Source organism: Spea bombifrons, chromosome 4 (genome assembly GCF_027358695.1).
Source record: "Spea bombifrons isolate aSpeBom1 chromosome 4, aSpeBom1.2.pri, whole genome shotgun sequence".
Taxonomy (NCBI): Eukaryota; Metazoa; Chordata; class Amphibia; order Anura; family Pelobatidae; genus Spea; species Spea bombifrons.
Window position 1 is genome coordinate 55,285,974 of NC_071090.1, and position 23,908 is coordinate 55,309,881.

Sequence of the window (23,908 nt, forward strand, 5' to 3'; positions counted from 1 at the left end):
GAACTTCAATAAGCACTTTCTGACCCAGTGCCCCGCCTAGCAGTATCTTCCCTTATCAGAAGTAAAACCATTCAGATTTCTTTGTAGACGCCATTAGATTATTATAATGATCATCACACAAATGTTTTTCATTATCTGTACCATTGCACATATATTAATAAAACTAAAAAGCTCTTCACGCTGTGGCCACGTTACTTCTCAGATGTACCCTGTAATCAAACTTTTTACATTTTTACAATAACCGTTTTACACTATGTTCCCAAAAAAGAGCAAGCTGGATTGCCAGTCGTTATTGAATGACCACAAATTCCATAAAATGTATTTGTACACAACAGCACGACAATTAAAAAGTCATCGCTATGCCACAAGTTAAATTATACCTGTAATAACTATAACATACGTTATTTCAACAAGTAGGAAACCCATTTAAAGTAAATGAAAGAGGGAAAAGTGACCATGTGACATGTTTATAATTAAATGATAATTAACTGCCTGGAACACTTAAGTATTATCCAAAATTAATATGAAACATGCATGCATCACCTGATTCCTTGTCGGCTGCTGGTAAGGAAGAAGACAAAGAAAAACAGTAATAATTACTCAAAAGTAAAAAAAAATAATAATAAAAAAGTCGAAACGAAACTGGAGTTCTAGTAACAGTTTACTACATGCTATAGTCATCTAATCAAAACTAGAGCAGTTCAATTGAAGGAATTGATAAAAGAATGCCACCTGTTCCTATGGGGACCACTCCAGCTGTGCATGGATCACTGAAATACTCCAGTTGCATTCATGGGTAAATTACACTAAAGTTTGCTCCTCTTTAATTTTACTTAAATTAAGTAATGAAGCAGAATACTTAAAAAATGTATTTCTAATAAATAGAATACCATGGACAAACAATTATTTTTATTTTAATACTCAAACTAAGCTATATATTGCCCATTTTCAATGCCAGGATCACTCTAGTCATTTGGATCAATAACCACTATTCAACATATAACACACCTACACACATCTGTACACACACTCAGATCACCAAATAATTACATTTCAGGTGAACATTCGTAACGTATAGTGAGGCTGGTGAGATGATCCCAAAATCCTCCAGCCATGTGACTCTTTAGTGTATATAAAACAAAGTAATTGGACCAAAACATATGTATCACATAAAACCTAGCCTCTGGGACTACTTCCACGAGAGGGAGGAGCCTCTGGGAACGATCCTCCCCTTCCTCCAATCAGGTTCACAGAAAATCAAATGAAGAAGAAAGAAGATGGGGCCTCTCCAAGTTTCTCCAATTGGGGAGGGGGGGGAGTACGCCCGGAGGCTCCGACCCTTTGTGAAAGTTCACCAGGAGGCTGGGTTCACAGAGAAGATGAGGAAGAATGAAGGGAGAAGCGGATGAATAAATAAGACATAATAAAGAAGAAGAGAAGCAGAAACGAAACACAAATGAAAATCCCAAGCTCTTTGCTTCATTTTGTTTTGTAAGAGGGTCCCTCCTCATTTTCGGATATTAGTATAAATTGACAAAATTGGTAAATTTCTTTAAAATTGAATTCACAAATCTGAATGCATAAGTCTAGTCTATAGTCCATACTACTGGACCTCTATTACATGCAATTACAAAAAATAAAAGGTAAGCCAGGTATGTATTATCTTCTACACAAAGAATAAACATATACTTGCAGTGTCTCACAAGAATTGCATTTGTATGCTTTTGCATTTTTATAAGGCTTATTGAACAATTATTTGTTTTATACAGCGCCATCATATTCCGTAGCGATGTACAATGGGTAGACAGGACATAAGTAGTTTATAACAATTTGAGTTACAGAAACCACGGGTGAGGAGGGCACTGCTCAAACGAGCTTGAGATTACATGTTACATTTTTATTAAGGCTTATTGAACAATTTATGAGGAGTAGAATATAGGTTGTCTTCAGCCTTTGATAAAAATTGACTGGTTTATGCGGCAGTTGCTCATGCTTTCCAAAAATATATCAACTATAATAAATTACGGTGAATTGGTCAGTGAGAAACTTCCTTCATTATACCCACAACGTAATATTGGTTTCCATAGCAACCTAGTGGTCTTTTTGCTTCAATTAATTATGCATTTGATTTATTCATGCTTTGTCACAGGGAGGAACCTCAAAAAATGTCATCTGCCAAATTGACATCTTGACAATGAAGCACAACATCTATATATCTAGTTGGAGTACCACCTGGGCTATTTCCTGGCAAATCTGTGTGCAAGACACTTATATTGCATATAATTAATACATAACATGCATTTAATCAAAAGTAGTATAGTATACTAGTATAGTATAGTAGTATATTACTATGCAGTAGTATAGTAAGACATTTCTATATGGAAAGTGCCATAGAAAAAAAAAAGCATATTACCGCTCAAGTCTAATATGGTTCGTATTGCACACCGAGAAGCTGCTGTTGCTGGTATAATATCGTAAGTCCCTATTTTATATTTCAATAATTAAATTTGTTCTCAGCCTAACGCGCTGATATATTGTACATAGACCATCCACATTTGTTTCATTTGTGGGATAATAAAATTGTATCATTTTTGTGCTGAACTAAAAATGCATCAATTATTAAAAATAATGATTTAGCTTAAGGGACACTTCAGCTATCAAAGGTACATCTTCAAAAGCCCTGAGTTTTTTTTTTTTTTTTTTAACCATATGCTTGTTAAACTATGTTTTGCCTTTTCCATATTTGTACCAACACAAATTGTACATGATTTTGTTCAGGAAGAGTAGCGCCTTCTTTTAAAATCATGGATATGCATAAAACATAAGCGATATTTAAAAAAAGAATATTAAATTAATAATGTTCAACATTGCCTGATTACAGTCATACCGCACATACATATTTGTTTATATGTTCAAAAGGGTCCCATCCATACATGTATTAATACTATTAGATTAAGGGGTTTGGAGGTAGTGATATATATATATTTATTTATTTAGTGGAAGGGCTAAGGGATATTGGGGCACTGTTCCCAGTGGTATGGATTGAGATCCCTTCACGTGATCGAGCATTCCTTGTATAACTGTGTACCAGCGCTTACGCAGTCAGCATTTACAAACATTTGTGAAAAAAGGGTCGTTCTGAAGAGCTCAGTGAATTCAAGCATGGTACTGCGATAGGATGCCACTTTTGCATTCATGGAATGGGTTTCTATGGCCAAGCAGCCGCATTCATGCCTCAAATCACCAAGTACAATGCCAAGCTAATCTGATGGGCGAGTCGAGTCTGGTTTTGGCGGATGCCGGGAGAATGTTACCTGCCTGAATGCATTGTGCCAAGTTTGGTGGAGGAGGGCTAATGGTCTGGGGCTGATTTTCAGGGGTTGGGCCCCTTACATCCAGTGAAGGGAAATCTTAATGCTTCAGCATACCAAGACATTTTGAACAATGCTATGCTTCCAACTTCGCAATATGAACCATATTAGACTTGCATAACATGAGTTTGGGGAAGGCCCTTTTCTATTTGAGCAAGACTGTGCCCCAGTACACAAAGCAAGGTGCATAAAGACATAGTTGGATGAGTTTTCCGTGGAAGAACTTGACTGGCCTGCACAAAACACTGATCTCAAACCCATTGAACATCTTTGGGATGAACTGGAACAGGCCTTCTCATCCAACATCAGTGCCTGAAAAAGCATTTCCATAAGAGTGGAGCTGTTATAGTTGCAAAGAGGGGGGCCAACTACACATTAAGATATATGTATTTAAAATGCAATGTCATGAAAATCCCTGTTGGTGTAATGGTCAGGTCTCTCAATACCTTTGTCCTTATAGTCTATATTCGGCTGAACATATCTCCATGCATGTGATATACTCGCCTCCAGTAAGCTCAAGCACAGGGAATATGGAGAATGGAGGTCTATCCCCCCTTACGCATGTGTGGAAAGTGCTCCTATTGACATCAACAGAAGACATTTCCTTCAAGCAGTTGATCAGTGGTAAAAGTAGACAGAGCAAGGAGGAAGATGGCAGCTGCTGGCATCAGGGCTGCCTCATCTGTGTCAGGTAAGGGCAATCTCCCCATCCATTTTGGAAGAAAGTGTATTAACCTACTCATAGATCAATTTAATAAGCATTGCTCTATAGTAGGGGTGTCCGGCACAGGGAACTGTACCATTAACCAGGTCCCCTAAACAAAAAAGAATTTCTTGTATTGACCAAGGCACATACTACTTCTAAATGGTTTGTCCTAATTCCCGTTTTGTTTTTGTTTTTTTAATAGCAGTAAAAGTGGGAAAATTAATAGAAAGCAATAGGCATTCCAGCACAAAGTGTATACATAACCTCCAGTACATCCAAAGCTTGTAACTGTTCAACCAGAAACAAAACCAAGCCTACTTACCTTCTATTTTGGCATATTCTGTAAGACGGGTATAATTTATCAGGGCAGCTTTCTCAAGGCACCTTCTAATAACTTTCTTCACTTCTTCGGGAGGAATAGGTGTTGCTATATCTTTCATAAGCACCTGCATCATTATAACATATTATAATTAGTGACCAAACAGAAAAAAAATTGAAAAACTAAATGCTGAACATAAGAATGTGTGGGACTGAGAAACTCTGGGGTAAGCAGATTGACTCGACAATATGAATGGAAATCAGACCTTTCACTTTCCGTGACATAATGGACAGGATTACAGCACACCGACTGCATTTTAATACATAGGATAGCTGCGTGGTCCCTTAGCAAATGCCTGCGAGGATTCAGCAGAATCCCCCAAATATGCATTTATCCCTTCCCTGCTATTTTCTATACATGTGATATACTTTGACAGTCAGATCCAGCACTGGCTTGGCAAAAGCAGGCACAGAAAGCGATCTCATTGATTTCAGTGAGCAGGCTTTACTTCCACTATTTGGCCACTTTAAGCAGCCTACCAATGGCATAAATTGCTACACCGCAGAGGCTGCTCTGCAGCTTCTACCTCAGTGAATTGCTATAAGCCCCCTCCGTTAAACTCCTCTGTATGGTGCCATCATCTGATATTTTCCAGACGCTGAAACTTTGAGCTTCCTGCACAATGAAACTGCTGATTAATTATGTTTCAGGGTCATTACCGTGTGGTACAAATTTTAGCCTGTCTTCCCCAAATAAAATATACCAAAAATCTGCGTTACTACTAACCACAACAAAAACTGCATATTAAGTTAAGTCTTATGCATGTGTTCATTGATTGCATTGACTTGACTTCCAAACACTGTAACCACAAACATTTGTGACTACTGCATTGTCATCTTAAAAAGCAGGTGTGTGTGTGTGATACATACATGGCATGCATAGCAATAACTTTAGTGTTTTGCTTGCCACAAATGAATCTCTGACTTCTAGGACCCCCCCCCACCCCCAGTTTTGGCTCCTTTAAACAAAAACGAAAAACACAAAATCCAATTCAAAAATGTATTCAATAGAGTAGTTATACATTGTAGTCATACATTTTAATGGGTATGTAGAAGTCTAGAATACTTGTTTTAACTTGTTTACAAAAAAAGAACATTTACATTTATTTTATAAAAAAATAACTCATTAGCTTATATTACAAAAAAAATAACCCAGTGCTAGACTATTCTATTAAAAGGAGTAAAAATTGTGCATTTCATTTATTGGTTGTTTTTCCACTCATTAAAGTAGTAGTCTTTTTATAATTAACATACTGCAAAGATGTATACTTGGAGTTAGGCATATTTTATTACACAGCTGTTTCATACAGATTAGCTTGAATCACAAACACAAAGGAAAGTTAACCGTTTGCGCATGAATTGTTCGGTGTCGCAATTCCTGGAAAGTCCTTGGACCTGTGAAGTTGCTCCAACAGGTTGGTGGCAGTGTTAAGTCTGGCATTGTGTTAATTAACTGTGACAGTGACTAATATATATGTCACATACTCTTAACACTATGTGCCACTTCCTAGTGTCACTGCCACCGCTATTGACATTGGTAACATTTTCTAGAACCTGTTAACTGACCCCGGTCCTGTTACGTATGTGTACTAAGAGAGAGAAATGAATCAAGGCCAAGCATGTCTGGAGACGCTATCTGTCTAGACACAGGAGTTTTAATACAGTATCGGTGACTTGGTCTTTCAAACAGTGACTCATTTAAATAGATATCGATATATAGCATAGAGGCTTGGTTACTAATAATACTTTAGTTACTTTACCCAGAGGTGGTAGAGGCTTATAGAGTGAGGGAATTCAAACACACATGGGACAGGTAGAGCTACCTGAATCTAAGATAAAACCAAAGACTGATTAGCGTTTGATTCTTTATATAGGGAAAAATGGCCAGACTACGTGGGCTGAATCTGTTGTCAAGTTCTGTGTTCTAGAATATTACTAATTATGTAGTCATTTTGTCAGTTGATTGACAGTAATAGAAGTAGTGAAATTTAACGAAGTACAATGCCAGCGTTCATTAGCCCAGATAATAAGAACTAGAGGGTTAGCTTGCAGAAGTCCCGGCATGTACAGGAGAACCCCCCTCCCTGGAGATCTTTAAGTAAAATAAGCCATGTGAAGATGGTTTATGACGACTAATTTAAAATAATAAAAGAAATCAAACCACGACATACCCTTTCAAGCAAGGAGAGTGTTGCTTTCAATGCACCTTCTGGTCTTCCAAAGGGAAAACAGTACCTGTTGTACACATTTACAAAAAGTTATGCTTAAATATATATATACACAATATGACATAGCAGCCTGTGTGTGATCACAGGGATGATGTATACATCCTTCCGACACATGTATTCATAAATCGGAATATTCTATAACGCCAGGAAAGTAAATTGGTGTAAAAAAGGTAGCATTTCCTTTGACATCAACATTATGTGAGGGATATGGGATTTGTATTTGTGATATTCTGCAGCTGTACACATTGGCTAATGGGAGTTGTACTCCTGAAATTGCTTCATTGGTCTCTACATCATAAACATATTTCCCCACCATTTATACTTTTACACTCTTTACATATGCCATTGAGGTGATTTCAAAAACAAACAAAAAAACTACGAAAACGTTATGACCCAAAAAACCGAGCACACGCCGAAGAAAAAGCAAAATTAGGACAACTTGGTGACATTTGCTCTATGTGTGGCGAAAAATTAATGAGCTTTACCAACATGAATGATATTGAAATGTCTACTCACCAATTAGTATAATGCAAACTTAAGAAATTCATTAGTAATAAAACATAGCTAATGTTGAGGATGTGTTTCTAGATTTGAAGAATTTTAGCAGAAAACCTTTAAAAAAAATTACGTTTTGCTTAATTTTGCCTGAGCATATTCTCAAGCAACCATTGAGGGATTTACTATACACTTTATACCATACAGGAGCTTCTCTGGTCTAATGACTGCTTTTTACGATCCTTTAAGTAAAATCTTGGTTTAGGTGGGCTTACACATTGTAGTTTGTTTCTACAAAGCTTTTACATTATTACATTTTATATTTATAGAGGGCCAGCAGTCAATGAAACTGGAAACATTAAACAGACCATATACAAAAAGAACAACATTAACACACCTTAAGAGCTATGTACATATATGTTGCTGCATTTAAACTTTAGGTCACTGTTTGGAGAATATAGACAATATGTTGTATGACCTGCCCACACTTCACACATGTATCCCACTGGTATGTATGACATGTACCCCCACTTTTTACTCGAGAATCTCTGCTTCTCGTGGTCTAGCCTGAGTAGCTAAAAATGTGCACGTATATATTTCTCTATAAATCTCATATCTTCTATTAATTAGTGACAGGTTGAACTGGCTTCCCCATCTTTGCCTGTAATCCAGGTTTTAACAAACAGCATCTTTTGTACTTGTTCCTCCGAGCTACAATAATTCAACACAAATTAGCATAATCCTCTAACTGCATTTCACATTATTTAACTCCCTTAACTACCAAGTAACAGAGTTTATAAATGAATGTAATGGTTCCTGGATTACACAGGATACCAGGATAAAGAGGTCCCACTGGGAACTTTGTAAAGCAACATTATATTCGCGCATGATGTAAATAATGGGGCATTTTTCAAGTGCTTGTCTCATTTAGGATTAAAACCGGTTATGTACTCTAAGCAATGCCTTAATTAACACCTTCTATGAGGCACGCATTTAATTGTTAGCTCAGTGTAATAATGAAGGCTGACACAAAGCAGCCGCTATTATCCCATATTAGATTAGTGTTGTCCAAATGTTGTAATGTTAAGTGCCACATATATCATAGGACACTGGGCAGTTTACAACGACAGAACTTCCATATGTTCTCAGAGATATGGTCACTAGACAACAGTCTACTATATAACATGCCTGCCAGGTGGACTATGTGCATTAGAGCATCCACAATCATCCCAGCACTTATAAAGAAGCCAAAGCATGCATCTCGAGTACCATGGCCATACACAGTGCATGCCGGATGACTTTCCATAGATAACAGCGAGGTAGCTGCTCTGCTTCACAAGAAACACCGACTTAAAATAAAGTTATCTACCAAATGATTTCCCACCGGGTTCCACATAAGTGTACTGTGCACTAGAAGAGAGAAGCAGATCCTTTGGCGGAAGTATAAAAAGGGAGTAAAAAGGGAGTAAAAAACTTCAAAGAAAGTATATCCTTATGTGTGCAACTGCTGGAATGTTTGCCAACGCAACGCAATCGATAAAGACATCACAAATATATCTAAAGTGCACACCATTTTTCTACTGCACTAAGAAAAATTAGGTCGCACATAAGGTGATTGAGAAATTCGCACACATAGTCTGAACAACTAGTTGAGAGCAGAGCCCCCAGAATTTGAATATTAATCTAGGGGGGGGGGAGTTTTACTAGTAAATATTAATTCACATGTAAACTATTTTTCATATTTAATAAAAACTATGATTGAGAAAAATGAATTTGTTGTTTTTAATTTCGTTTAACGTCAACCTACCCCCCAGTTATGCACATCTGCCCCCAGATATGCCTTATACCCCCTATGCCTTTTAACCCTTATATGCCACTCTACCTCTGGCATATGGGGGGGTTAGAAGGGATTTCTGTAGGCACTCTTAATGCCTCCCCTACTTACGATGCATCCCTAGACTTTTCACCTGTGCTTCAGATTCCCTGGTGTCTAGTGGGGGCAGCCGGTAGAGGCCAACCTTCGCTGCAGCTGGACGGTACTTCCGGCAGCAGCGGAGGTTGTCTGCGCGCATCGTGCAAACGTTCACCGGCTGTCGGAGAGGAGGATCCAGGTCCTGCAGCGCTGCAGGGGATCCTCCTGTCTGACAGCTGGTGAACGTCTGCTCGACCTCTACTGCTGCCGGCACTTCCACCGGGGCTTCTACCATGGAGCACCGGAAGGTCATGTCATGCCGGTGCTCAGTCATAAAAGCGCCGGCAGCAGTGGAGGTTTGTCTGTGCGCATGGCACAGACGTTCACCGGCTGCCAGAGAGGAGGAGCCAGGTCCCCTGCAGAGGATCTGGATCTTAGTCTTATAATCTAGCAAATACGGTATAACCCCAAAAATAGTCTGTCAAAAACTAATAAATGTACAATGTTATGCAAAATATATACAACACTAATCCATTAAATTAATTCAGCAAAGTATAAAGATGTAAAAAAATACAATAAGTCCCTTCTGGGTCAAAATTATCATCAAGGTGCAGTTACAAAAAATAAACACACAGACATATCTAAATATATATGCCATCCCTGTATACAACAAACAGAATCTCAAAAAAATGTTTCAAATTGTTAAAGATTATAATCCCCGATTGTGTGTTTCATTTGTTTGCATTTGTGGTTTCCATTTTGGGAGTAATGGTAATTTTAACCTTGGATTTTAAAGGGAATAGAGGAAAGATCATATACTGAGAATCTTATTCTGTACAAATAATTACTGTACCTGAAATGACTTATTTGATTCTCTAAAAGCAATGTGAGACGTTCTTTAATCTCTTCAAATTGCTCTTTTTCTTCTACTGTAACTGTTCCAATTCCATCGGGCCTGAAAGAGTAAAGACAAGGAGGAGAAATGTAAGCTATGAAATGGTTTGCATATAAGCAGTAGCGTACCTAGCGGGGGGCGGGGGGGGGCGGTCCGCACCGGGTGCCGCTCATCAGGGGGGTGCCAACTTGCCGGCACCCGGCACCCCTCCAGAGACGGACAGTAATGTCCGCCGCTGGAGGAGCAGGCTCGCAAGGGAGCGGTATCGGAGGTCTTTAACAGACCACCGGCTCCCTTGAGTGATTTTAAGCCGGTTCAAGGATTGCCCTTGAACCCGGCTTAAAATCACTCAAGGGAGCCGGAGGTCTGTTAAAGACCTCCGATACCGCTCCCTTGCGATCTGCGCGGCAACAGCTGTTGTGCGCCGGGGTTTGTTGTCAGATCCCGGCGCACAACACTGAAGCCGCGCCCACCGCTGCCCGTGCCCTCTGACCCGGAAGAAGACAGAAGAACTGAAGAAGAAGAGGAGCGAAGAGCAGGAAAAGGAGCTGTAAGGAGAAAAGAGGAAAGGTAGGAAAGCATACAGTGAGAGTGGATTGGTGTGTGTGTGGATTGGTATGTGTTTGGATTGGTGTATGTGTGTGGATTGGTATGTGTGTGGATTGGTGTATGTGTGTGGATTGGTGTATGTGTGTGGATTGGTATGTGTGGATTGGTATGTGTGGATTGGTATGTGTGTGGATTGGTGTATATGTGTGGATTGGTATGTGTGTGGATTGGTGTATGTGTGGATTGGTGTATGTGTGGATTAGTATATGTGTGGATTGGTATGTGTGTATTGGTATGTGTGGATTGGTATGTGTGTGTGGATTGGTATGTGTGTGGATTGGTATGTGTGTGGATTGGTATGTGTGTGGATTGGTATGTGTGTGTGGATTGGTATGTGTGTGTGGATTGGTGTATGTGTGTGGATTAGTATATGTGTGGATTGGTGTATGTGTGTGGATTGGTGTATGTGTGTGGATTGGTATGTGTGGATTGGTGTATGTGTGTGGATTGGTGTGTGTTTGTGGATTGGTATGTGTGTGGATTGGTGTATGTGTGTGGATTGGTGTATGTGTGTGGATTGGTGTATGTGTTTGTGGATTGGTATGTGTGTGGATTGGTATGTGTGTGGATTGGTATGTGTGTGGATTGGTATGTGTGTGGATTGGTATGCGTTTGTGGATTGGTATGCGTTTGTGGATTGGTATGCGTTTGTGGATTGGTAAGTGTGTGAGAGTGATGGGTGTTATGCTGTACCATTTCCAATGTATTTTTCATTATATAATTATGCTCTAAAGTACATCATAACTCCCATCACTCTATACTGTTCCATACAGTGGCAGAGCTGGGAGACAGAGGCCTTGCACCCCCACCGCAGGACTCCTGAAAGGTAAGTGAACTTCAAAGAGGGAGAGGGTAGATAGTTAGGAGGGGTAGATAGGGAGAAGGGAGTGAGAAGGGGTAGATAGGGCAGAAGGGAGCGAGAAGGGGTAGATAGGGCAATCATACTCCTATCATGCCAAGTCTGCGAGTGCCTCCTGGAATCTTGGTATGCCTGGGCATGATAGGAATGTGATTGCTGTTAACAATTATATATATATATATATATATATATATATTGTTATTTAATTGTTTTGTCCTATTTTGGTGTGTTACTTTAAATAAAAGTGTTATATTTTTTTATGGTGTGTGTGGGGGGTCATATTCAGTTTCGGCCAGGTAGTTTTAAAGTGTGTATGTGGGGGGGGGGGGTGCCACATACAGGATCCGCCCCGGGTGCCAAATACTCTAGGTACGCCCCTGCATATAAGTGACCATATATGCATTATCAGTCTACTCTGAAATGCTTAAGAGATCACCTGGTACCACGCAGCACCAAAACTTAAACGTCCAACATCAAATGCTCAAGTCTGATTTCGACGCTCCAATCTAGCTTTTGTTTAAGTGACAGTAATTGGGAGTTTATAAGTATTCAAACAGTCAACATATAAAAATGTACATTCACTGTAAAGCACCTTAAAATGCAGCACATATAGCCAAATAAGCATTATGTTAAGTGTATACATGCGTATATAGTTGCTTATGGAGCGTGAATTATACATTTGTAAACTTCACTGTAGGACTACTTACAAAGATAAGCTTTGTGTGACATACGGAGTAGATGCACTTTTATATTCCGCTTATACCATATGCACTTGAAATTCCTTATTTCAAACTTGCATAAGGAAATAGTTTTATAATCACCTTGCGAGCAGGCAGTTGGAGAATACTTTATTGCTCTTTGCCAAGCAGCAAGAAAACAAAAGAGTCAAGGCTAAACACACAATTTTCTATGGAGTTTTTCTCCAAGCAAATCCTACTTAATTCACTCTCACTGTGGAAAAACACCATATCCTGCCTTAACCAATTTTACCAACTGCCCTACTGTGAAACTTACAGAAATCCCTTTCCTTTTTAACAATACGCTAAAAAGACTCCTTCTACAATAACAAAGACATTGCAGTCCCCTCTAGCTTTCCAAGAACACTTTTAATACACAATCTGCAGGACACTTCTGCCTTGAAACTTCTATTAAAAAATGAGCGCGAGCAACAAAATAGAAAACAGGCACTAAATAAAGCCTCACCATACAAGGAACCAACAGATTCAAAACTTTTGTATCAGCTTAAATTTTGTAGCAAGTTGGTAACTTTGTATTAAAATATCTAGCCAGTGTAGAGAGATCACCCTGAAGGAAGGTTATCCATTTCTGTTCACTATTTTGAATATTTAAGAACCTGGAAGCGCCCATAGCCTATGTCAGCCACACTACAATACAACAGATGCATTACGATGTGTACTATGCATAACCATGTGATTACTTAGGGAATACATTTACTAGTACTACAAAAAAAAAAGTCAGTCTCTCACACATATACTCAGACTCAGTGACAAAATCAGAAATAAAAAGTGTGTACATGTGGGTATATTAATACGTTTGTGTATATTACGGCGTTAGTATGTGTGCGTGCGTTAATATGTTACTGTGTGGTAATTAGTATCTTTGTAGGCAAAGACAAATTCAAACTGGCAATTTTTTTATGTGCTGGTCAACGAAGCGTTCCTTTTCTAGTGGAATGATTCCTTGCAAAACAGGGTGATAAAGTTGCATTTAGTTCACAAAATCTTCCATCAGCGATAAGTACATAAATGTGATGTGAAATGAAAAGTAGAGTATCTGTTCCAAAAATGACACCTTGCCTTACCATGTTAGCACATATAAATTGGTTAAAGTGGAGTATATTTAATTGCCCAACTATGCTGTCAGAAAAGATTGTGTATTGTAGTAATAAAGTAAATACTGCTGTCATATTGCAACTGACTTGGACATCTGAGATCTGTGACAGAGCAGAGCCAGAGGAGAAAACAATGACAAGTGAGGAGGAAGATGCTGAACAATGTCACATCTCTTGCCTTAAATAAAGACTGATTACTTGAACAAGAAAGGAATGTCATGCTATTTGACTTACGTTCATCATCCCATTAAGAGCCATACAGACATGTCACAAATAACTGAAGCACATAAAATGTATTACTGTATCCAATGCTCAGTTAATAAAAAAAAAAAAAAAGATAACTCAGAAAAAAGTATTTAGAAGACACAAGTAAAGTGGTTGTCTATGTCCCCGTACACTGCCTATCCACTTTTAAGGCTGCTTAAGGATTAATAGATCTGAAATATGCTGGAGGGTTGCAATTAGACTTCTTGGTACCACAAATAATCATGACTTCACAAAAAGCAATGAAAGGTATAAGTGAAACATAAGAAAAGAAAATGAGAAAATGGCAGTATATGTAGCTATTTTTTTATTTTTAATTATTTTTTAGATAAAATACCCAACACTTGTTCGAGCAGTGCCTGTTTGCACATGCATTCCTGAGAGCTCTGGTGTAGAGGACTGCATTGGGAGGCAGGTCCCGCCAAAAAGCTTGCGGGTGTGGCCAGTCAGGCTGTCAGGCACTGTACCTGCGGGTCCCGGTAATCCCGCACAGTCCCGCAAGGCTGCCTACGCGCTGCTCCCTTGCAGTGTCTCTTCTCTTGCTCCGCCCAGGAACAAAGGATGTGACATCACTTCCCGTGACTCCGCTGTGTTCCTGGGCGGAGCATGAGAAAAGATGCTGTGAGGGAGCAATTCAGGGGCAGCCTTGCGGGACTGCGCGGAAAATCTGCAGTTCAGGTAAGGAGGTGGGCGTGATTTGTGGCGGGAGCGGGCGGGATTGACCATAAATGTGGCAGGATTGGGCACACATGTTGCGGGAATGGAACACAGATTGCGGGAGCGGGCGGGATTGGCCAAAAAAAACAGTGGGAGCGGGATTAAAAAAGCAGTCCCACCCAGGGCTCTACTCTGGTACTCAAGAACTCTATCGAGAGAGAACGTTTTACAGCGGGTGCCATTGAACATGTTTGAGTGCAGTGTAAAGGATGCTTTATGGTTTGCCAGGAATCACCTGGCAGTAGAGGTCTCAGTACAGTAGTGCCAAGGGCTAATCCACTAGTGCCTACACACACGTATTCAGCCTCTTTATTCACCCCAGATAACCCTTAAACCCATACTATGACCTATCCCTATCACACCAACAGGCAATTCCCCAGGTGTTTTCTTGATATACCAGACCATGTTCTTATGCCCCTTCTAAGGATGTATCCGTGCTTACATTGCATGTTTCTGTTTACACTTTTTTTACTGTATTAATCATGCTATTGATGTGTTGTTCTGCACTTTATGTTTTGAAATTGAAAAAAAAACAGGAAGCATGTTATCTGTATGTGCGTTCTGGACAAGACTGGTAATGTGGCAACACTATGTATTGTAGATTTTTCCCCACTGATCTCCAAGGGCTTTTAGCACATGGTAGAAGTTTAGGTCTAAAACTGAGCAGAAATAGATTATTTTAAGTCAAAAAGGTTATGCTATTATATATTAGAGTACATTAAACACAAGATGAATAAAGGAAACACAATCCGAGGAAAGGCTGCTGATTCTAGAATGAGAAAACTGTGATGACAAACTGGACATTCTCCCATTAGCACAATTTAAGTACATTGTTAATTCAAATGAATCGCATTAAAAAGAGAGGATTACAAAACGGTATTCAACATGTCACCTCACACATGAACGATTAGCAGATTAACACTAGCTCTGTATGACACCAGGAAGAGATTTCATTTACAATGTGTTGGATACAGGAAGATTTTATTTCCCTTAGTGAAGCTTAATTGACCAAAACACTAGGTTTAACTGCTAGCCAACTTTTCAATTAAAGCAAACACAAAAAACAAGGAACTCATTCGGCTTAGATGTCAGAACAGTAATAAAGTACAAGGACTTTGACACAGCCACATCCAAAGGCTTGAGACAAACCAGTCACACACATAGACTTTTGTACAGACAGTACTCCAACTTTATTTTCCTTTCTTCTTCTACGTTACCGTTTCTCACTTGTAATATGGTAAAGAGTCCACGCAAGACTCTTCATGCGCTCTTTAAACCATTTGCTCTGTTGCGTCACAAGTCACATGTTGTTAAATGGACTGATCAAATAATCTGTAGTTCCTTCGATAGACTAGCAAGGACCCAGATTTCAAATGAAGTCATTTCAATGTATTTAGCAAGTGATTCATAGAAATTAAATGTTGCCAAGGTTTTCAATGCTAAAATTAGCTTTCTTAATTCTGATCTAGGTTGATGAGGTCATAGTTTAATAATTTTTTTTGGTTGTAACTTTTCCTTCATTAAATAGGTCACAATAGTTATTTTAGTAGATAATTGCGCATCTTTCATTTTTGTTCTTGATTGCTTAATAGCACCTTAATTAAAGTAAGAAGGTTTTTTGTTGCAAATGTAAAAGGCAAAGCGGCAACATTGTATCTTACCAGTTAGCTTCACCTATTTCAGATTGCAATTAGACATCATCAGGAATAACGCTAATTCCCTAATATAAATGTTATCAGGCAATTAAGCACACTGAGCGATACTCATAGCACATGGCAACGCATAAGAAAATATTACAAAGTTATTTTACAATAAGAAAATCTGTTTGCAGAACTATCCAAGCGCAGGACTGTCGTTTTAAATGGATTCCAAATACCACAAGACCTGCCTCCAAAACCGAGCATTCTTGTAAATTCAAGTTCTTGTGAAACGACTCGCTTATCACAGGTTCCGATGATATCACAGCAGTAGCGCAAGATAAGCGAGGTATTAAGGTAGGGAGCTTTAAGAGAACTCTAGAATAAAATGGGTCTGATGGAAGAAAACAGATAAAGAGGGTCTGGTAAACTTTAAACTAATTGGAAGTAGAGTGTGAAGAGCAGCATACAAATACACCTTGTGGATGTAAAAAAAGAAGTGTAATAAGATGTGTGTTGAGTACTAAACAGTATTAAAAATATTGAACGCAATGGTGGTTCAGGATACTGGTAGAATCTTTCAATTGCTCAGTTAGCTGACAGTGTAGCTCTCAACCTGTGTGCAGCAACTAGTTCAAGAGATTTAGTATCCCTAACTGCTCGATGTAAAACACACACTTATGTACATCATATAATCACACACACACACACACACACACACACACACGGCATTCATTCAATGGGGGAAAAAAAAAATCAGTTAATCCATATATATAAATTCAATAGATGGTGAACAATGGCCTGAAAACCGCTGTAATAAGTGTTTTGGCAACAACGCTGGCAAACCTCGCTACCTAATGAGAAATTGAGGAAAATAATGAAACAAGTAAGCCCCACTCACGCATCTGTCCAAGGTGTTTGATTGGGGTCTGTGAGACTCTTTTTGTTGCTACATTTGGCTCTCACTACTTTAGCAGGACTCACAAAGCTAAAATGTTTGACAATAAGAAAGCCCTGAACTGTCACCTCTTGTAAGATATATACACCACACAAAATTCACTTCCATCTTTCATCTCACAGCTTGGATGTAGCTGAGTGGGTGAAGGCATTGTGTGCTGTGTGTATGTGGCTGCATCTCTTTGCCTTTCATGCTATTTGTGTTTCTGTCCTTGGTGCTTTCTTTTTATACACCATTTCTAGAATAATCAGAACCCATTCTATGATTGACTATGTTCTCCAAAAATGCTCCTAAAACTATTTAACTCATTACCCTCTGCTACAGAAAGACAGGAACAAAGAATGGCTGAAAAGCTTCCAATTCTAATGCCAACAGCGTCCACACTGACTTTTAATAGCAGATTCCATTTTCACATTACCTTTCCACCTCATGCTATCTTGCTCTTTCTAGTATGTTATGCAAATACACCAATACAGTACCATAGTGCTATTTTTGCATATTTGTTGCATTTAAATGTTTCAGATCGTGCAACTAACCTTAATATAAGACAACGATAACATAGTAAAATGCAGCTTTTAAATTATTTCATTTATCGAAGGCAAAGAGTTCACCAAAACCTATTTCACCCATGTGTATGTATGTCAGTGATGCCCCAATGACATCACTGAGCTCACTGTACTGTTTATTTTCATTTATGTTCATTTAAAAAAGGTTTCTGTTTTTCCCTTGGTAAGAAGAGGGAGAAATGTTGTTGCTTACTCTGTCTTCTGATCACCCCTGCACGGATCACACTGTGATCAGCCACCAAGGCTCCATAAGACTTGCTTTGCTGATCGCAATGTGTGAGATCACCCAGCAGGGGGTGGGCAGTCAGATTCTAGCAGGGTCCCGTCTATCCTGTCCTCCAGCGAGTGTCATTAATAATGCCTATCAGAAGGGAATGCCCAGTCACGTGATCATGGATTCTTTATGTACCTTTATACGTAATATGGCATATACGTATACCTTTATACGTTCTATAGGTCAAGTATAGTGATATTATTCTAGATAACTAGGATTTGGTTGCTTAAAAAAATGCAGCCGAGTTGATACCACACCTAAAAGGACATTTATTAATTTTAAATAAATTACAATACCATTTTACACATTTTTGTCACCCCTGGCTTCAAAATTCTTCTCCAAGTCTTACAACGGTCTCTCTTCTCTACCAGATAACACAATAAAATACATGTTTTTAACTCAATATAACGGTTCAAGGAAGACAAGACAACAAATAGCCATAAATAGAAAACATGGATACAAAAAAAGTAAAACTGCAACTTACAATAAACTATATATAAGTATTTTAAATGACAATCACTATTCTGTGTAATGACAAAATAAAGTGACCATACCAATACATGCACATAAATAAATGCAGCAGCTTCTTTGGTATCCATCAAAAGTCAAAGCTAAACACGCACATGCCACACCTATATAAAACACTACTAGATTGGATCTTTGGCTCTAAAAAGTGGTAGTATACCAGGATGAAACACAATGCTTGCACCCAAGCTGCTTAACATATGGCTCACAAACAAGGCAAAGCGCACAAATGACAAGATTTGATGGCCCCAAGTTTCACAACTGAACAAATAGAAAGAAAACTCCAAAAAACATTGAGCTGATAAAAGAGTACAGTGTTCGTACAGTGGTAGTCAGTAAGGAAGCCACATTAATACCTGTTTCCATGAACATGAGATGCACAGAATGCAAAACTGTAATGAAGTAGTGTAGGGTCAATCACAGCCCCAGACTCAGCATGGTTAATTAATTCTTTCAGGTAGGAGAGATGACGATGACAGCCACGAACACCATATCGAGCACAGTACTCATCCAACACAAATACCTGGCCAGGACTGAACCAACCCTGCAAACATGGAAAAAAAAACAAAACAAACAAAAAAACACCATTAGAAGCATCATTCTCAGTACTTTTGAATTTGCAGGATATGTACCGAAAATAATTTCTTAATCAAGTATAATATTGCTTCATTAATTTTGGAAACACAGAATGTATATACACTTCATAGCTATGCAACAGCTTAGCCTAAACTTAACCCATCAACAACAACAACAAAAAAGCGATTTTAAATAGTTTAAATTTTGTTAGAAACAGTGCAAAACGTGAAAATGTTGTAAATTCAAGATTAAATTGCAAGCTTCTTGGCACTCTCTTATTGTTACAGACTTAATTAATACGACACTTTGCATGGATCTCTTTTGCTTTGCACACATTCACAAGCATAGCAAACACACTGTTGGTGCACTTAATTCAATATGCTAAACCTTTAATTAATGGCTTCATGAAACTAGTCATTTTTCAGTTTGTTTTTTTCAAGCCTTTTGTTCTTACTCAGCAGCCCACATTTAAAGTAAGCAAATGCAGATCATTTATAGGATTTCAAAGCTCAGTTTGCTAGACTGATCATGTCTATATGCAAGGACCCCCCAAAATGCTTTTTTTCTGTAACTGCTTCTCTTTTTACATTCTTGGATTCTTTTTGGTTCTTCGCCCTGAGAATACTATTGCAGCATAATCATGTTAGTTCTTATTTTCTCATTAAGAAATATTCGCTAGGGTGGCATAGACCACATTTATTTCACCTACTCATTCTCGGGTAATGCTAAAATACAATCGGTTTCTGCCGCCAATATAAGCAGGCTTCTGGTTGTGTTACTGAACCTCTGGTTAAGTTTATGTATTCTCAAGGTACACAGAAATTGTGACTACAGTTGACAACTGCGGACTATAAGCAGGTCGGTCTGCAAATTACCACTTACAATTATCACTCACAGACCTGATCCATTTGACACAAACCTTAAACAAATTCTCATCAAGATCAAAATGGTTGCCACAACCAAATAAGTAAGAATTTTAAGCCTTAATAAAGGAAAATCCAATCTGATGTTTTTCACCACAAAACACGGCAGTGGGATTAATATACCCAAGAGGTCTCTGTTATTTTTCACACTATTTAAATCATGGAAAGGAAACTTTTTGTAATACTTATTACTTACTGACAGTGCTAAACTACTTCAACCCAACAGTCAAAAATAAATAAATAAAAAATAAAGATTGATAGATTATTAGCGCAAGTATCCTGCTAAATTCACAAAGACAAATTTTATACCATTGCAAGTATAAATTCTAGTTTCTCATTCTAGTTTATCAGGACTAAGTGGATCATGCATTTTCAACAGGCAATCCTCTGTACCAGTGTTCAGGGTTATCCAGTTTGAGTACAGTGAGCTTGTTTCACACATGGGATTTACAGAGATTTATAATGTACACATCTTGTGCTAGGGGCAGTCATCAGTCAGTGGAGCAGTTGTGTACATTGCATAGAACCACTGAAAACGCCATGCAACACGTGTTACAGGTGGATAACTGAAACCATGAATTGTCCGGTAATAAGATTCTACAGGATGTTGGACAGATCAAGATTCCAGGTCTCTCCCAAGCAACCTGGGCCACATGAAGACAAATTCACTTTCCAATAATGAGCAAGCAATAATGAGCAAATTATATGTACACTAATTTGCGTGCTTGAGTGCAAATTATGTTCTTAAAATCCCCTATAATGTACTTTTCTACTATGGATATTTAATAATAATAAAAAAAATGGCAGCGTCTGATAAGCAGTGGTTGAACATTAAAGTGCCTTTGGAGCTGTAGGTAAATCCCACTGATTTTTACTTGTACCTTTATTAAGCTTTTAGTATTTATTCAGCCCTCTCTGGAGGCGCTGATAAACCACATTTCAGAGCTGGTTTAAGTCTATTCTTCTTTCTATTGAGTGGCACAGCAGCAATCTTCAAGTGTATAATTTTTAAATTTGAAGCCAATCGATTGAAATCCTTAATCCCAAACCCAAGCACAGCTTTTAGGAGGAGTTTGGAAGAAAAATACCACGTTGCAGCAACAATTTCTCACTTCATTTCTTTTACCCTAGGTCCTAGTACTTACCAGACAAGAATAGGAATCATTTAATCGGTGCTCCAGTGTCTGCTGCTGGAGAACTTTAAAGAGGGAGGAATGGTCAAATCTGCAGGGATTAGCAGAAATAAACTCATCCATTCCATGTCGCTGAGTTCGGTCCGTATCTGTTTGCAGAAAGAAAGAGGGGGGAGGGGGATGAACCCAGACTAAAGCACCAGTTTTGAGAACCAGCCATACTAAAGTACATTTTTTTTTTCTTCCATTCCAAAACTGATCAACACTAAAGCTCCTTTCAATGAAAAGTTGATAATATGACCTTGGTGCATTTCAAAGCACTTAGCAGGTGTACAGTCTGGAAAGAGAATGGTCTGAGAAAAAAAAGCTCTGCCGTATTGTATATTTCCACCATTTCATTGTTCTTCCTGGTAATATATTTCTATAGCAGTACAAATGAAAAAGTAATATAAAAAAACATTCATTGCAGGCGGCAATCTACTTTCCAAATGGCAAACTAGAGCAGAAATAAACATGTCAGTTAAAAAGGTAGGTCACTTCCAGTCTTTGTCTTGTACCGCGCTTCTAATGGTGGTGTTGCATATAGCAAAAAAAAAAAAAAAGAATAGCATTTGTAACCTTCAAGCAAAAAGGGAAAGAAGAAAAAACAGACACACAGACCAGTACTTTGTTGAAATACATATCTGCTTCACGCTATGCAGCCCTAAATGGCAGACGGAAGACCAAATGTTTTTGTTCTTTATAGATGCATCTTTTGACGCCTTAAAACCCTGCGGGTTTATCAAAAGATGAGCTGTACTGATTGCTTTCATTAATGGTGTGTTTTGTTAAAAACATCCATGTGAATTATCTATCACATATAGACAGTAAAAGTCAAAAGGACTTGGTATCGAATAGGCCATTAGCTCAGTTTGATGCCAAGGTTCATTTTGGGTGAACAATCCTGTTTCAAACCATCTTTAAAAAAAAATCAGCCATATACAAAAGGCTTCTTTCCTTTATTGTTGCTTAAAATTCAAATGTATATCTTTTCATTGCTTAAGTGTACAGTTCGGATGTGGCATGCCACAGAACCTAAGCTTTCTAAAGGCTGAAGACAAAAGTTTATTGATCAAAGCCAATTAGAGAATCAGGTCCATCATAAAACGCAATATTGATTTGTGGTCATGATGCTAACATAATCAGTCACATTGAGGAATTTAGCCCTAGATCATATTGATCTGTGTCAACTTCAACACTCAACTATATTTGCAGATGGAAGACTTATTTAATTCAAGCTGAAGGATGTGCAGCTTCCTGTCTTCAGATTTTTGGCTGTAGCGTCAAAGCATGAGAGTCACATTCATGTGACAGGTTTCACAAGGTGGATACTACTGCAGAGCCACACTCACTCAAATTAGGGAGCATCTTTAAAATTTGAAGGAAACATATTTAAAGGAGAAACTAGTACAGTACATTTATAGAGTACCAGCAAACGCAGGGAGTTCCATACCTTTATTCCGCTTACTGTAAAGTAATGTTCAGAATCTATATAAAAGCATGATAAATATACACTATGGTTGTACAGGATAGTACATTCACTTCCTTGTTTATAAGGCAATAGTGCTATACAGTAAACTTTGTGTGGAAATAAGAGGCACCATGCATCTTATCATTCATAACAAAAACAAGTATATTAACTTAATGCTAGTGGCTCTTTCAATAGTAGAATTAACATTTTACACTAAAAATGATTTCCTGCTATACACATATTAATAGCTTTTCTACTGACACACCAGGGTAATAGCTTACAAGTCTGAGGAGTGTCGATCTGGGTATTCTGCACTTTGAGATTAAGCTTCGTTGCCTGGTTGGAAACTGGCTTGTAAGACTGTCCAGTTGCTCTATACATCGCTTGTACCCACAGCACTCTGTCTTGCTCATCATCACTGGCAAATATAACAGTGTCTCCTTCTTTCACTGCATTAAAGAAATACCGACCACCCTGAAGACCTGGAGATATAGGATACAATTATTTAGTGAGCAACTATATATACATACATACACACATATATATATATATGCACACACACACTCGTTTGTACTCAAATTACAAGCATTGGAGCCATTTAAATTAATTTATTTTGTCCTGTTGCCTTGTGGTAAAGAATAGAATGCTTGGGTCTTGCATTAGTCAGTCATTTGGTAAAAATAGAAAACAAATAGCATAAGCAACATGATTTGTCACTTTAAATGGGGAGTCTAAATATTGACAGCAGGTATACAAAAAAATATAAAACATAATTTAACACATACGGCAATTGTTTTATCATACTCAGTGAATTATCCAATATGATGGAGGACTCAAAATTGAGTAAGATCTGTTTCCTATTCCTTCAATATCCACTAATTTGCCATTATGTACTCTGGCTAGAGTTGTAATAGGAGGTTTGCAGCAGAAGTAACAAAAACATACCTTGATTTCCAAAAAATAAAGTCACTCAATCCTGAGATTCCTCCCTCACACTAAACAGTACACCATGAACTTTTAACCTTATCTACTTTCTTCAGAAGACATCTTCCCTAAGCAGGTCAGTGACGCATTTCCCCCCCCAATACTCAAGTCTTAAGTCTAAACATCATCTTGTTAGACATCTAGATTACAATTTTACAGCTCCATGGCAATGACATCCGTGGGGTTTAGTCACTCAAGCAGGGGGCTGACTTGACTGTGAATTTGAATGGCCAACATCCAGTGAGCTTCTCCTGCATGAAGGACTAAGCAAGCACAATGCATAGTTGATGTTAGACGACTTTTGAAAAGTCAACATATGCAGGGTCAACTCAGCCTGTCTTGCAGAAGAAACATCCAGGGCTTGCTCTCCATAAGGAACAAGTAAGTCTTTCGGTTGAAATTGTAACATTTCTGCAAACTCACCAGAAAAACCCAGACACTTTTAGTAAGTAAACCCTAATATTTTGTGTGGCTGTTTGTGTGGGATACTTCAACATTTTAATATTGTGGCTACCTACACTGTAATTTCTCAATGC

General features: G+C 38.4%; 1 protein-coding gene across 5 annotated transcripts in view; it reads right to left on the bottom strand.

The window, feature by feature from the left end:
- The window catches only part of CADPS2 (calcium dependent secretion activator 2), a 110,637-nt gene that overhangs the window by 42,628 nt on the left and 44,101 nt on the right, over positions 1 to 23,908 (bottom strand). For 3 of the 5 annotated variants that reach the window (XM_053461912.1, XM_053461917.1, XM_053461916.1), the window contains exons 11-17: positions 22,670 to 22,870; positions 20,891 to 21,027; positions 18,603 to 18,790; positions 9,944 to 10,045; positions 6,627 to 6,690; positions 4,400 to 4,523; positions 544 to 561 (exon numbers count right to left, since the gene is read on the bottom strand). In XM_053461912.1, coding sequence (XP_053317887.1) covers positions 544 to 561; positions 4,400 to 4,523; positions 6,627 to 6,690; positions 9,944 to 10,045; positions 18,603 to 18,790; positions 20,891 to 21,027; positions 22,670 to 22,870 — 834 coding nt within the window. The remainder of the gene's footprint in view (positions 1 to 543; positions 562 to 4,399; positions 4,524 to 6,626; positions 6,691 to 9,943; positions 10,046 to 18,602; positions 18,791 to 20,890; positions 21,028 to 22,669; positions 22,871 to 23,908) is intronic. The other 2 variants (XM_053461914.1, XM_053461913.1) reach the window with 1 other exon arrangement.